Here is a 17,319-nt window from a genome sequence, read left to right on the forward strand (position 1 = left end):
GGTAGATCAAGAAGCTAATATTTTATGGAAAATTAATCCATAAATAGTCATCAGACTTTCTTTGATCATGGTCACTGTTCCTGATATTGATTCTTTTCACTGGATTGTAAAATAAAGTTGTAATGAAAAGTTTTATTCTTTGGAGATTTGAAAAATTGCTTCACATGAATCCTTTTCCTTCCAGGCTCTAAATTATCTTGGTATTCAGCCCACAAAGGAACAACACCAAGCCCTGAGACAGCAAGTGCAAGTAGACCCAAAGGGGACAGTGTCTTTTGGAGGTAATATTTAGGTTCATCACGTGTGTCATCACAGAAACTTATTGTGGCCCATATTCATTGAGTGCCTCTTCTTTGGAAGGAGAGAAAGAAAAATAAAACCACATCTATTTTAAGTTCCTTAATCAGTATTCTAAAGACTCAGATAGAATTATTGGTCTTACTGGGTCAGCAGAAAGGAGAACTTTCTTAGAATCTTTCAGCTTTAAAATATCATTCAATCATATCTTTTTTATTTTTAATTTATTCCATAAACATTGCTTTAGTAATAACAAAAGAAACAGTACAATATATAGAAGCCCTAGTTCTGCTACTGTGAAATTCTAATTTTTTTCAGCCAGTATGATATAATAAATATTCCATTATGCTGTATAATTATTCTTATTTTTATTTATAATTATTATTAAAGATAGCAAATTGTGAACATACTCCATTGATATACTATAATATTAAGCTTTTCCACTATTGGGAATTTTGATGGTTTTTCATTAACTGACAATATAAATAATTCTATATTTAATATAGCTTTTTTTTCTTCTTTCTCTTGGGATAAATCCCCATAAGTGGCTTAGACTTTTGATATGTATTGATAAATTGTTTTCCAGAGACATTTTACACACATATTTGTTCTGCCACTAGTAATGTTTGAATGTAACAGTTTTTTGTATCCTATACAGCATTAAGTATTTTTTTTTCTTATAGAGTAGATGCAACATTGTATCATTTTAAAAGCATCTGCATTGCTAAAAGAAATTTGGGGTTTGAAGTGATGAAAAAAGATGTATTTGTTCCCCTCTGCTCTTGAAATCATACAGTGTAATGAGAACAAGAAACAAAAATACATGTAAAACCACAATGTATAAGGACAAAGTAGATGAGGAAAATGAATTAGTGAACAGAGGCATGTAAAGTCCAAGTGTCTGAAGAGATAGGAGAATCACAACGGGAAACAAGCTGATCCCTGGAAAGGCTTAGGAATTGAAAACATTGAGTACTTAAGGCTGTGTTAAGGAGCAATTATATATGCTGTTCCCTGCCCCCTCTCAAGTAATCCACAACTACCATCCCTTACCCTTGCAGAGGAAAATAAGTATATTCCCTTGAGAAATTAAACCAGATTGATTCTGGACCTATAGTTGCCAGCAGCTAAGGAGTTTGGGGGTGTGTATGGTGAATTATCACTTACAAAACACACACAGATTGCTCAGTGATATTTGCAACCATGTGTATACTCTGTAGGCAACAGGTTGTAAGGTTCTCTCTGAAGAACCTGAACAAAGTATCATAATAGCTGACCACCTTATTGCTCTGTAGTGAAACCTACTAGTTGACAAAGTGAGTTATGCACACAAAATTTCCAGTCAACGATTTAGTGCCTGATTCATCTTAAATATGAACACCAGACGTTTGGAGAAATCCTCCAACATAAAATATAAAGCCCCAAAGTATCAGACAAATAGAAAAAGAGGAACTCAGAAAAAAGAGAAATATTATGAGAGCAGAAAAGAACTTCACGTAAACCATAATTAGCATCTTTTAAAAAGATAAGGAAAACGAAGGCATCCATGCAATAAGAGTAGGATACTGTAAAATAGGAACAATTAAAAGGATTATTGGAAACTAAAAATATAAGAATCAAATTAAAAAAAAATTGAAGTTAGATGGATGAACAGGTCACACTCCATGTCTGAAGAAGCATATAGTTTGCTAGGTTGGCATCAGGCAGTGTTATATAACAAACAAGAGAATATGCCTCCAAGTCACACTTCAATGGAATCTTGCTCTGCTACTTACTTGCCAAGTAGCCTTGGGAGGTTTAAGACAGTTAACTTATCTTACCCCAAACTGTAAAATGGAGAACATGAGAACTACCGCAGAGAATTCTCAAGATGAAATCGCAAAGGGCCATGCGTAGCATATAGAGGCTGTTATAGAAACATTTCCTGCTATTATTATTATTATTATTATTATTATTATTAAACCTCAGGTTCTTTCAGCTAGAAAAGCTGTAAATCATAATATTTTCATATGTTTTAGAAAGAGTACTATTCATAATAAAAGAGTTGGAGAGATAGTTATGCCTGTGACATTTATTTGCTTCATTATCGTATCTGATTTATTAATTTCAGCAAAGTTAAATGAAATGAGTGAAAACCAGTTTATCTCTTACTTCTGTGTAAACTTAAATTTATCTGTCACTTCAGTTAACACTATCTTAAGGTAATTTAAGTAAGTTAAATTTTAAGCATTAGTTATAACACATAGCTTCAGCTTCATGTAGAAAAAGGTAAGGTTTGCTTAGACAAGGTTAAATGCTGTATTCTTACTGAAATATGTTCTATTTTAGATTTTGTCCAGGTTGCCAGAAACTTGTTTTGCTTGCATTTGGGTGAAGCAAATGTTGGTGCACATGAAATTTCCAACATATTAGACTCACAGGTAGAGTATGCCCTATAGAATTGTCTTGATTGTACTTAAATCATAAGTCTTAAATGTTTTCTGTCATATATATAGGCTTTTTTCATTTTTTATTTTTTAAAAAAATAAATTATGCAGATAATACATGATTTTGGATAAATATATAAAATACAGATAATTTAAAATCAAAAGTAAAATTTTACCTTGATCTCCTCTATCCTCCTCTCTCACTATTCCCTCATGCCAGTCCCATCTTTAAATTTACCACAGAGAAGTACTCATGTCGTAAGTGTAAACCCTCTGAAATTTTACAATCTGAATCATTCTTGTGTAATCAGCATCCACATCAAGAAACATAACGTTAAAGAAACTTACCAGGACCCTGATGTCTGTCTCCTACTCGCCGAGTTCCTTTCTAATTACTAGCGCTTGCCCTCCCCACCCCCAGTCAAGGTAACAGCTACTCTTGCTTCTAACAACATAGATTGGTTTTGGTCTTTTTGTGCTTTACATAAAATGGAATTGTGAAGTCTGTTAACTTTGTAAGTCGTTTGTTCTACAAACCTTTGACACTTATATTGCCAAATCTTTCAGTCCTTTCCGTTATGAATTTTTGATACTGTTACATTATTAAAGAAGGTCTTCCCAATTAGATAACTTATTTTTGTTTATTCATGAGGTTGGGCCCCAAATGGATAACCACGTGAGCTTATTCCACCATCATTTATTCAATAACCATCCTTTTCCACTTTTACCAGTAATTTGAAATACAACTTTAATACATACTAAATTGCATCTGGATACACAGCTCTGTTTCTTTCTTTTTTTTAAAAAAAAAAAAAAACATCTTTATTGGAGTATAATTGCTTTACATTGTTGTGTTTGTTGCTGCTGTATAACAGTGAATCAGCTATACATATACATATATCCCCATATCCCCTCCCTCTTGCATCTCCTTCCGACCCTCACTATCCCACCCCTCTAGGTGGTCACAAAGCACCGAGCTGATCTCCCTGTGCTATGCAGCGGCTTCCCACTAGCTATCTATTTTATATTTGGTAGTGTATATATGTCCATGCCACTCTCTCACTTCATCCCAGCTTCCCCTTCCCCCTCCCTATGTCCTCAGGTCCATTCTCTACGTCTGCATCTTTATTCCTGTCCTGCCCCTAGGTTCTTCAGAAACATTTTTTTTTTTTTAGATTCCATATATATGTGTTAGCATACAGTATTTGTTTTTCTCTTTCTGACTTACTTCACTCTGTATGACAGACTCTAGGTCCATCCACCTCACTACAAATAACTCAGTTTTGTTTCTTTTTATGTCGGAGCAATATTCCATTGTAGAGTTGTGCCACATCTTCTTTATCCATTCATCTTTTGCTGGACACTTAGGTTGCTTCCATGTCCTGACTATTGTAAACAGTGCTGCAATGAACATTGTGGTACATGACTCTTTTTGAATTATGGTTTTTTCAGGCTATATGCCCAGTAGTGGGATTGCTGGGTCATATGGTAGTTCTATTTTTAGTTTTTTAAGGAACTGCCCTACTGTTCTCCATAGTGGCTGTATCAATTTACATTCCTACCAACAGTGCAAGAGGGTTCCCTTTTCTCCACATCTTCTCCAGAATTTATTGTTTGTAGATTTTTTGATGATGGCCATTCTGACAGGTGTGAGGTAATATCTCATTGTAGTTTTGATTTGCATTTCTCTAATGATTAGTGATGTTGAGAATCCTTTCATGTGTTTGTTGGCAATCTGTATATCTTCTTTGGAGAAATGTCTGTTTAGGTTTTCTACCCATTTTTGGATTGGGTTGTTTGTTTTTTTTGACATTGAGCTGCATAAGCTGCTTGTATATTTTTGAGATTAATCCTTTGTCAGTTGCTTCATTTTCAAATATTTTCTCCCATTCTGAGGGTTGTCTTTTCGTCTTGTTTATGGTTTCCTTTGCTGTGCAAAAGCTTTTAAGTTTCATTAGGTCCCATTTGTTTATTTTTGTTTTTATTTCCATTTCTCTAGGAGGTGGGTCAAAAAGGATCTTGCTGTGATTTATGTCATAGAGTGTTCTGCCTATGTTTCCCTCTAAGAGTTTTATAGTGTCTGGCCTTACATGTAGGTCTTTAATCCATTTTGAGTTTATTTTTGTGTATGGTGTTAGGGAGTGTTCTAATTTCATTCCTTTACATGTACATAGCTCTGTTTCTAAACAAACCACTCTGTTCTGTTGATCCATTTCTCTCTGCCAGTACATTACTATTTTAACTACTCCAGCTTTTTAGTTCTAGGTTCATTGTTTAGTTCTAGGTTCATTGTTATTGTTAGGTTAAGTCTAATTTTTTTTTTTTTTGAGGTACCCGGGCCTCTCACTGTTGTGGCCTCTCCCGTTGCAGAGATAGCATTTTGATAGCAAAAGCAAAGTGCTGATGGTAATGGTGCAAGGCCCACATGCCAATAATTTCCTGTTTGTGGCTTCAGATCAAATGTTGTGCAAGAGTCATTATATCAGTTTACAAAAATTCTTTTGTTGTATTCTGCTTGTCAACACACAGAAGAATCCCCATAAAATGACCTGAATCCACAAATCCACAGTGAGAATGCATTTTACTTCACCACACTCACATGTGTAACTGAAACAAAAGTCTCAAAGCATTACTTACCTTTTCTACATCCTTGTGTTCTTATTTAATATTCAATTTTATTTCATTAAATATTTGCTCTTATAATTTACTAATGAGTTATGCACCACAGTTTGAAAATACTGCAAAAATAATTACTTGTCAAACAGCTCACCAGAAACAAATTTTAAAATACATATATTTTAGTATTTTTCCCAATTTTTTTTTCAGTTGTAAAACAGTATAGCGCCTCATGTGAAATAGTATATCAATTAATCTGAGGTCAGGATGCTGACATGACATTCTGTGAAGGTGAGGAAATTCCCCTCTGGTCACCCCCTCAACCATCTCATCTTAAACAACAGAGTCAGATTTTATAATCCATTTGTTAGGGATGCTTGTTTTTTACCCATATGTTTCTTTTGTTTTGGCTTATATTTTTCTTAATTTATTTTTAAAAAATATTTTTACGGAATCATAATGGACACAGTAATAAATAGAATCATACAGATGAACTTATTTGCAAAAGCAGAAATAGAGGCACAGATGTAGAGAACAAATGTATGGACACCAAGGGGGTAAGGGAGGGGTGGGATGAATTGGGAGATTGGGATTGACATATATACACTACGACGTATGAAATAGATGACTAATGAGAGCCTACTGTATAGTACAGGGAACTCCACTCAGTGCTCTATGGTGACCTAAATGGGAAGGAAATCCAAAAAAGAGGGCATATATATATACGCATAGCTGATTCACTTTGCTGCACAGCAGAAACTAACATGACTTTGTAAAGCAACTATACTCCAATTAAAATTAATAATAAAAAAAGGATCATACAGTATGTACTCTTTTGTAACTAGCTTAATTTGCTGATCATTCTGACTCATAAGATTTCTTGAGATACTATCTTTTAAGAAGAAAGAATTGCTGAGCCAGTATAGTCAGTCCTACTCTTGTTCAGTTGGCAAAAAACTTTTGGTTTTGGAATAATATGGCGTTTAGAAGCAAAAATGTAATTATCTTTCTGTGATTCTAGTCATCATTGCTATATTAAAAAATTCACACAGTGCTATACCTGTGACCAGCACAAGATTACACCCAGAAAAGGCAAGGTTGGAGCCTACATTTAGCAGTATTCTAAAATTAGCAACAGCAGACTGTAGTCCATGATATTGTGATGGCTTTACCACACTAATCAAGTATCATAAATGGATTATATTAAAATCACAGAACACCATAAGTATCTGAATGCAGACTTTTCACAATTGGGGTTCGTGCTAAATCAATTAAGTGGATTGCATTTTAACAAATGAAATAGAATAAAATGGAAAATATCAAAGTGAACTGTATATAATAAGAATGATAATACTTCACTGATATAAATGGTATTTCTCACTATGTGTAGCAGTAAATACTTTATAGCCACTTCACTATATACTCATCTGTAAAACATTAAATGTATATTGAACAACTACAGTGTGTGTGGCATTGTGTTAGGTGCTCCAGCACATGTTATTAAGATAAATAAAACTGGAGCCTGCCCCTCAAGGAATTTAGAGTATAATGTAAAGAAATTTACAAATAAAGTTTAAAAATTCATTGTGTGATAAGGCCATAGTAATAACAGAGCTTAGAACATTAAGAGAAGGTTCATAACAGAGTTGGCATTTGAGTGAGTTTTGAATGATAAATAGGATTTTATCTGCTCAAGAGGTGAACAGAGAATGATAAGCATTTTTATTAGCATGAAAAACAATGTGTATAATGTGTTGGTAAGCAGAGAGTAATCTATGTTTTAAATAAGATAATTGGGTACATGCAGGTCAGTGAAGGAAGAGTAAATATTAAACTTAGGAATTTGTACCTGTGTTAAGTGGGGAGCCATTAAGGAGAATAGTGACATGATAAAAGTGGTATTTTAGAAATAGTAATCTTAAATAGTGTCGGTTATCTTGGAAGGGATTAACGTGGTGGTTGGTAGTCTAGACTACCAAATACGGAATAATAAAGAACTAAACTATGGTGAAGATGAGAATGGAAAGGAATGGTGAGACAGATCTAAGATATTTACTGAAACAAGTATCTCATCAATGAGGCTTGCATTTGGATGTCAGAACCAAGGGAGAATGAGTTAAAGATAACTCTGAAGTTTTTATTCGGATGATTAATGACATGTTGTTACTTTTACTGGAAAGAAGGAATAAGAAGAGAAAGGTAGAGAAGATGATGGGTTGTGTTTTGGAAAGAGTAAGTTCAAGATGCTGAGAGGTATAAATAACCAAAAGACAATTGGAAATAAGGAACTGGACACCAGGAGAGGGATTTGAGAATGATCTGGATGGTGATAGTTATGATAGCATGGCAGTGAATGTTATCACTCAGGGAGAGCTTGTAGAGAAGGCAGCGGAAGGGGACAAACTTGGGGAACCTCCCTTTTCCCCCATGTAAGGAGTAGAAGTGAAATTAAGTCAAAACAGCCTAAATATTCTGAGGGTAGATGAGATAGTGGAGTATGAAAAACCTAGGGAAGAGAAAGTTTCAAGAACAAATGGCTTGAGCAATGTTATATGTAGCAAAGTGGTTAAGAAAGTAGATGAGGGGCATTTATTTTGTCAAATAACTGGTTGTTTGGTGACACTACAAGTAATTATTTTTGAAATGTGGGGATGGGAGGAAAGATACGTAAACCAGATTATAAGAAGTAAAAGCAGTAAGCAGGGGAAATGGAAGGGGAAAAGGGGGGATACACAGAAATTTTAAGGAAAGGACGTAATTGGATGGGTTCATAATGGAAGGGTTTATCAATAAAATTAGACTGAAACAGAGGTTGTTGTTTTGTTCTGTTTCAAATGAATTGAGGCTAGGAATGTGGCCAGTGCAATAGTGGCTATCCATATTTGGCACAAGTCAAATAACTTAAAAATTTTGACGATGGAGCACAGTGAAGGGAGAGTTGAGGTCAGACTTGCTCAGCACAGTGCAGTGACTTTCTGAAGTATCTCTTGATATCTCCATAGGAGACGTGAGAAAGCAGAGTAGAAATGATTTATAATGTTATGTACCAGGTATCGCAGAGGTCAAGGGGCCTGAGGGTCGAAAATTATATCATGGGAGCCAGGCAGGAAAGGGATGTAAGAAGGAAAGGAGGATAAAGTCCAAGAACTGGAGCTATGTTAGAAAATAGGTATCTGTCTGGAATCATTGATGTTAAATAGCAACAATTTATTTATTTCATTTGCTGCTTGCTTAGTTGAAGCATATTTGGAAAGTCACTGGGTACAAAGGGGCTTTTCAAAGAATTCACAAGTAATATCTTGTGATATTACCAGAATGGCCAGTTTTTTCTGTTTAGCCCTAAAATAGCAATAAAGTTATAAAACTTTTTTTTTTAAAGTCATGGTTTGTTCTGTGACTGTCGCCTAGTGTTTTGCCTCCCAAAATGGTACCATGGACTCTTTTATGCATGAGCTACCTTCATTTTAAATGCAAAAAATTATGATTACATCCCTAAAAATCCCAATCCATAATTTATCTTAGTAAATTATGATAGCTCTGTTATCTAGATTCTCATTTAAACTCTTGAATTGTTTATTTTTACTTCTTAAGATAACAAGATAGAATAAGACCATCTGAATGTATAGTAGCAGTGTTTCCCAGAATGTGCTTGGTAGGCATTAGTCCCACGAGATACTACAAAATCAAGGAGGGTGTGTGTGTGTAATGTGGTTGGAAAACTTGAGGAAAACAAGTCATTATGTTACCTTTTGGGATATTCAAAATGCTTATTAGCATATCAAAGCTACTGGAAGCCCTGCAGGAAAGAAAGTTAATTTTTTCTAAATCCTGCATTTCTCTAACTTATCTGACCTACAAGGACCACTATCACCATCACCATCACCCAGTTATGCTTTTATACAAATCTAATTAATATCCTTTGGAACACATCTTGGGAAATATTGCTACATTTGAAATTGTATTTGGCAGTAATCTAAAACAGTGTAAGAATGAATTCTGTGACTACTTATGAAATAGAATGACAGAGACAGATGAAGAATATGAGATCATGTTATTATGGACAATGGCCATAGGTACACAAAAGCAAATGTGTCAGAACAAAAGGAACCAATAATTTTAGGAAAAATATTTCTGCAAAAACTTGAGGAATGACCCCTACTTCTGTTATTCTAAGACTTGGAAAGCAAATCTGAGTTTATCATATCCATACCACCATGAATTTTTGTTGAGCAGTTAGTAAAAATCACAGACTAATGTCAGATCTCTGTGGGAATCTTGGAATGGCCACTTACTAGCTGTGAAACCTTAGGCATTTTACTAACATTTTGAGCCCATTCCCTCATGTAAAATAGACACAAAGTTATAGTAAGGATTTAATATTGAATATATACAGTCCTTAGCAATGTATCTGCACAAAGTTCCTAATAAATGGTTGATATTATTAACTATTTGTATTATCTTTTCCTACTCTGCATTCACCTCTCCTATCTGAAGGGCCCTGCTTTAAAGCTCATACTTATATAGCAATCACTTTCTCTATTCGGTCCTATAAATCATATTTTCTATACTTTATTTTTAGCTCTTTTATAACTTCTGCATAGAAGATGGCTATAATTAGACTTGGATTTTTATCTCTGATAAGATTGCCATTTTTTTTTACCTTATAATTAACTGTCAGAGATCAAGCTAGAAGTAAGAGAAATTGTCCTTTCTGCCATTTTTTGTTGTTGTTATTCACCTGTGCATGAATTATTAATATTATCTTCAAGACAGTTTCTGTGCAGGAATCTTTTTAAGCCACTTTGGCTGTTACGTTACATTTCGTTTAGTTAAAACAATAATAGACATAATCAATTAATGTACTTTACTGGGTTCCTGTAAACTATCTTGATTGATAATGTCCAGCATTTTGTTAGCCTTATATACCATGTACTTGGTGTGGACATCTTTAGGGAGTAGTTTATGTTGATAACTCATAAAGTCTTTTTAATTGAAGTATAGTTGATATACAGTATTGTGTTAGTTTCAGGTATACAACATAGTGATTCAGTATTTTCCAGATTATATTCCGTTATAGGTTATTACAAGAATCTCGGTATAATTCCCTGTGCTATACAGTATATCCTTGTTGCTTATCTATTTTATATATAGTACTTTGTATCTGTTAATCCGTAATCCCTGTTAATACCCCTAATTTGTCCCTCCCCCCTTCCCTCTCCCTTTCAGTAACCACAAGTTTGTTTTCTATGTCTGTGAGTCTGTTTCTGTTTTACATATACATTCATCTGTATTATTTTTTAGATTCCACATGTAAGTGATATCATATAGTATTTGCCTTTCTTCTGACTTATTTCACTAAGCATAATATTCTCTATGTCCATCCACATTGCTGCAAATGACATTGTTTCATTCATTTTTATGGCTGAGTAATATTCCATTGTGTGTGTATACACACACACACACATATATATAAACACATACATTATAAACACAGTCTTAAAATTTGGACTTAAAGGAAAAATTATATTGTTAAAATAAGAATAATAAAGATGAGAACAGAGTGTGTATATCTCATAATCATCTAAATTCTGTATTAGTAACAAAAATATAAGGTTAAGCTTAAATGAATTGTTACCCCAGATTATTTTAATATTCTCTTTTATCTAATGAAATGACTCCAACGTAAGAAACTGAATCTTGTTATTGGAATGCAAAAGCCTAAGACTCATCAAAAATGATTTTTATGTTCTCATAATTAGTATCTAATGTATAACTTTTCTCTTATATTTTAATGTTGACAGCTTCTTCCCTGTGATTCCTTAGAAACAGATGAAATGGAAAGGCTTAAACATGAAAGAAATGATGCCTTGGAAGAAGTGAATACACTTAAGGTAATCTCCAATTTAGCTTCCTTATATTTTCTTTAGAAAAAATGAAAAGAAAGAAAATTACCTTCTGTTGAATTCTGGAGTATAGGGGCTTAGTTTTTTTTTTTTTTAAAGAATATTAATATCAAATAGCTTAGCATTGAATATTAATACCATGTAATTTGATATTTATTTCTTCAGCTGACCTTTAGAGAATTAATTTTTTAGTTCACACACTTATTTATATTTCACAGTCTCCATCTAAGATTCAGTGTAAACAGTGGTTTTTAGTCATCCCTTCTATCTGGCTACATTTCACCCCTTTTTTTTCTTACGCGGGTGGCAAGAATAAGGAGCCAACAAAGATTAGATGAGAAGCCCACAAAACAAGCCATGACAGTTTTGGATCCTCAGATGTTCATTGGAAAATACATTTTCTCCCATGTTCATGGGAATGCTTCAGGGACATCTTGTTCCGCTAACATAATTTAGAATTAAGGCAATGTGATTTAAGGGAAATAAAAACACAGTATATCCCAAATATACTTTAAGATTTTGGTTCTCTTTATATATCTTCATTTCATGTTTAGTAGAATATTAAATTTACATTATATCCTAAGTTTTACAGAAAGCCATTATATTTTTCAAATCTTCAAGAAAAGCAACATAACTACTTGATTTACCATTAATTCACCAAAGGGATATATTTTTAAATTACTTTATTTTCTTAAATAAGTGAAATTCTATTATTTGTTTAATTTTTATTAAAGCAAAATCTTTACACCAAAAAAAAAAAAGAAAGAAAGAAATTTCCCTGCTACCTTAGTTTTTAAATTCTGACCTCTAGAGGAAGCCATTGTTTAACATATCTTGTTTATCCTTTCAGAGACTTTCTCTATGTAGCCAATCATATGTTTAAAAATACATGTGTATATATTTTTTAACTTTTACAAAATTGCATACATTACACACTTTTTTACAACTTGCCTTCTTTTTTTCTCTTTGTTAACATTATATCTTTGGTTACTTTTCAGGTTAACATATACAGATCTACCTAATCCTTTTTAATGTCTCTCCTATCATCAAAAGGTTCTATTCTAGGTTATTTAACCAGTTCCTTATTGATGGATATTTAGGCTATTTCCAGTTTTTCATTATTAAAAATAATTCCATTATAAGTAGCTTTGTAGATGTATCTTTGGACCGTTGTGCAGTTGTAAAAGTATAAATCGAATACATTCTGAAAGCCGAATTGCTTTTATCAAAGAATATGGATGCATAAAATTTTACATGTTGCCAAATTCCCTTTCAAAAGATATTACCAATTCATGTTACTGCCAAATGTAAGCATTTTACTACTAAAGGAATATTTTATATTTCTTTTTACATCTTTGAAACCACTGTCCACATTTTTTTGTGTAACAAGAGTTAAGATGAAAAATATAAATTTAGTTTTAAAAATATACTGACAGTAGTTTCCGCATATTCTCTTAGAAAACATCTCCAGGGTTGTTGACATTGGTAAGACAGCATTTTTATATAATTTACTCTGCATAAGTCGTTGAATCTTACGGTTCATCAGAATTTTCTGAGTCTCTCAGATCTTTTTTATTTCCCTAATGTTTATCATTGTTAAATTTAGTGATATATTCCTGTTTTTTATTGGAATATCAGTAGTAATTATTAGAATTTTAATTTAATTTAACATTTAAACAAAGTTTTCCTGCAGAGCTATTCAGTAAATCGGGATTCACGTTTAAAATTTTTGAGATGTAACTGAGCATATCCTACTGTGACAAAACCTAAAATTACGGGTAAAATATATTCTATATTTTATAATTTCCTTTACCTGAGAACCTATCTTTTGGCTGAGAACCACTTGTTTAACTATAGAAAAGATTGTACAAAGCAATAGATATTTCATTTGAGATAATGTTTGCACTTTTGAGTTTTTCTGCTTGTATTGATATTACACGCACTCACACAAATAGCAGAGGTTGTTAAATGAAGTTCATGGAGTGTGTAGGTGGTCTCTCATCACTTCCCATTATCCTGTGACATCTCTATGCTTCATGTCTCATTTGAGGTACAAAGAAAAATGAAGCCAAGAAAATTTGATACCAATGGCTAATTTTTATTTTGCAAGAATGATTTTTAAAAGTGCCATGGGCCTCATTTAACTTAAAGCCTTTCTGCAGAGTTCACATTGCTACTGCTTTGTAAAGCTGAATGAAAATAGATATATTTTCCATTTACAGATGCAAAAAACTAGGACACAAAAAGTGAAGGTGACTTGCATAAAACCCAGGAGCCAGCAGTTTCTTGGCTTCTGGTCTGTGGCAGATTCATTAGATTTCTATATTATATTCATTGTCATGTACTTTCATTTCATCTGTTAGACAAGAATGAGCTGAAGTATAACAGAAAGCGAATTGCTTCCTGTAAACCTTGCAATGCTGCCATGAATATTTACTACTTAATATAATCTTCCAGCGATTCCTCTGCTTGGGTTCATAGTAAAATGGTTCTTAAATTACTCTTAGTATCTCTGATTTGATCAAAAACATGTAGATTTATTTATGACATACTTAACAAAATTGAACATTTTAGGATATTTGCTCAACTGAATTTTAAGTTCAAAGATTTTAATATTTGATTGACATGCCTAATGTTATTCTTCCTTAGTAACTATTATTTCATATTTTGGTTACACCAGTCGTATCTTCAGTTTTATGGATAATCTTCCAAAAATAAACTAAATTAAGAAATAATAGTTAACCCAGTTTCATAGTCCTCTTTAGTATAGTAAGAGACACTCTAAGTTGTAATAATAATGCTCTTCAATTTGCAAGCTCTTTGTCAATGATAGCTATTACCCAACATTTAGTTAATATTTATACATTCTGATCCTGATTGACTTATTTTAGACCTTGGATTTTGAGGTTTTAAAAAGTGGCTAACAGGGAGTCCACTGGTAGCTAGTGGTTAGGATTCCGGGCTTTCACTGCTGTGGCCCAGGTTCAGTCCCTGATCAGGGAGCTAAGATCCTGCAAGCTGCATGGTGCCGGACCCCCCTCCAAAAAAAGTGACTAATTATAGTAACAGAAAATATGTTTACATCACCACAATTATACTGCAAATAACTAATTACTTTTAGATGGTATGTGTAAAGCCAGAAAAATGCCTGGGAACTGCATTTTCAAATTGTAGAAATTGGATGTTTGGGGAATTTATAAGCTTTGAAACAAAGCCCTAAATATCATACCCGTTGATAGCTTCATAACAATTATTAATTCAGTGGTTTTTAAATATAGGAAAAATTATTTCAATCGGAAAGGCAAAGGAAACAATTGACAGAAGAACTCCAGAATGTGAAACAAGTAAGTGTATGTATTGTATATATGTGTTTTGTATATGTGTGCATAAACATATGAGGTATAATTACAAAGCATTGATGCTGTATAATATCCCAGAGCTTACAGATGTAAACAGTATAGTATAAAATAGTATAGATCTTAAAAGCAATCACTCACAGGGGCTGTAGCCATGCTGAATTCCTGCTACCAAAGGAAATGTTAAAACTCCTCTTGGAAATTGCTTTCAAAGCCAGATATCTATGGACTGAGATGACCCATCTCATTGCTTTCCTCTTCTTTTTTTCTTTCTCTTTTATTTTCCCTTTTTCTTTTCTTCTGTTACTCATACTCATCTTATTAAAGATAAAAACAAAGCAAGCAAAAAACAGAAACCTCCAAAGCAGAACATTTTTTAATTTTATTTTTTAATAATTAAAAGTAAAAATTTGGGATTTCCCTGGTGGCACAGTAGTTAAGAATCCGCCTGCCAATGCAGGGTACACAGGTTTGATCCCTGGTCGGGGAAGATCCCACATGCCATGGAGCAACTAAGCCCGTGCGCCACAACTACTGAGCCTGCGCTCTAGAGCCTGCAAGCCACAACTACTGAGCCCATGTGCCACAACTACTGAAACCTGCATGCCTAGAGCCCATTCTGCACAAGAGAAGCCACCACAATGAGAAGCCCATGCACCGCAATAAGGAGTAGCCCCCGCTCGCTGCAACTAGAGAAGGCCTGCGCGCAGCAATGAAGACCCAATGCAGCCAAAAATAAATTAATTAATTAATTTAAAAAAATTAATTTTCACTCTGCATCATTCTTCAGAGAATTTTAAGTAACTTACAGCAAAAAAATACAAGAACATCATGAAATAGAGATACAAGTAACAAACAAATAAAATATTAAGAAGAGTATGAAGTTAAGAGACCATTGTTATAGATCAGTGGCAATCACCTGATTTTGAATCTCCCCAACATTATCCTCCCAGAAAACATAAAATTTACAGAGCAAAATAGAACCATACAGGACCCATAGCAGTTTCTTTTGTTTGTTTGTTTGGGGTTTTTTTTTGGCTCCACCACTTGGCTTCCAGGATATTAGTTCCCCAACCAGGGATTGAACCCAGGCCCATGGTAGTGAAAGCACCGAGTCCTAACCACTGGACTGCCAGGGAATTCCCAGGACCCATACCTTAAATATGGCTATTGGACAGGGAACACCAGAACCTTCAAACTACATACAAATAGAGTTTAAAAATTCCAACAAATTCTTGCAGCTTGCCTGCCACTGAAACCTGGGGTACAAAGAGCAGAGGAGATAAGGCTTAAAAACTCTGAAAAAGAATAAGGAGAAACAGAGCAATTAGATGAAATACTACAAATAAAATCACCCCCAGAAAGAGAAAAATGCAACTATTAATGCCAAAATACTGAACAGAGGCCAGGTTTTTGTGGTTCTCAGGACTTGAGAACGTGTGTGCAACCAGAAGTGGCAGCCTTCGAGAATCATTGCTTCTGGGGAAGAATCAAATAGAGAAGGGGTGGTATCCCTTGGAGATTAGGAAATAAAGAGAAACAAGGAAATAAGAGGGGAAAATTAAGGATCTTGCAGAAATGAAAGAGAAACAAGACATACCAAACCTCCTCTATCTACCCTCCACTATGACCGTCAACAACATGATCCATAAAAGAAATTGCACAGAAGAGGGTGCTGTTGAACTAAGAACTCTTTCTATGAAAGAAAAAGGAATTGGAAAAAAAAAAAAAAAACTGTCCCTGTGATTACAAGACAACTGTAAAAATCAGGCAATATGAATTAAAGCTTTCCTCCTAATGAAAACTCCAAAACAATTCAACCACAAAGCTGACAAAAACTGTAACACATCACTGCAAACTCAATTTAATATCCTCAAACAAGCATTTGGCATTAAGAAAAAAAAAAAACCTCAAATCAGAAATTTAAAACTGACTTAGAAAATGACAAAAAACAGGAATAAATGAAATGAGACTTGATAAAACTTAGAAAAGAAAGAGAAGAAAAAGACAAAATGATACCAGAAATGGAAACTAAATTACAGGTTTCCCAAGGAAGAATATAATCAAATGAAAAGGCATTGAAGAAAACCAGAAAAATAAGAATGAAATAAAGAAGTAAAAGGTTTTCTTAAAGAAGTAAATCAAAACACCTGAACAGCACTAATATTTAGAACCGTAATCCAAGAAAACTTTTCAGAAATAAAAGATGACCTGACACTGTTAATGGGTAGTGGGGAAATTTGGCCTGGAAAGGTCAATTGTAGGACATATCCTAGTAAAACTAGTAGACTTTAAAGATAGAGAAAAATATGCAAAGTGCCTTCAAATGAAAAGGTCAAATAACTTACAAAGGCAATAGAATTAGACCAGCATCAGCCTTCTTGACACAACATACAAAGTAAGGCATTAGTGGAGCAATATTTTCATGAAACTAAAGGAAAGAATGTGTAAACCAAGAATATTGTATACCACCAAGTTGACTCCCAGATATCAAGGCCATAGAAAAACAGTTTAAAATGTGCCAGTATTCAGAGCATAATGTACACATGTAGTATTCCTGAGGAATATGGGAGAGGTGAGTTTCACCCAGCCAAAAAATGCCTGGGATAACTTTGACAAGAATTTCCAAACAGTGAGCATTTCCTAGCTGTTATTGTATAGCTGAGACTAAAATGAGGGTGAGTTCACGGGTAAAAGAATAATGTGTAAACATTACATGTC

At 33.8% G+C, this 17,319-nt stretch overlaps 1 protein-coding gene across 3 annotated transcripts in view; it reads left to right on the plus strand.

Annotated features, from left to right (window-relative positions):
* The window catches only part of STXBP4 (syntaxin binding protein 4), a 171,649-nt gene that overhangs the window by 53,216 nt on the left and 101,114 nt on the right, over positions 1-17,319 (plus strand). For all 3 annotated transcript variants that reach the window (XM_081220206.1, XM_081220208.1, XM_081220207.1), the window contains 4 exons: positions 185-281; positions 2,626-2,717; positions 11,141-11,230; positions 14,521-14,586. In XM_081220206.1, the coding sequence (XP_081076332.1) occupies positions 185-281; positions 2,626-2,717; positions 11,141-11,230; positions 14,521-14,586 (345 nt within the window). The remainder of the gene's footprint in view (positions 1-184; positions 282-2,625; positions 2,718-11,140; positions 11,231-14,520; positions 14,587-17,319) is intronic.

Source organism: Mesoplodon bidens (assembly GCF_964165515.1).
Source record: "Mesoplodon bidens genome assembly, chromosome: 19".
NCBI classification, from domain to species: Eukaryota; Metazoa; Chordata; class Mammalia; order Artiodactyla; family Ziphiidae; genus Mesoplodon; species Mesoplodon bidens.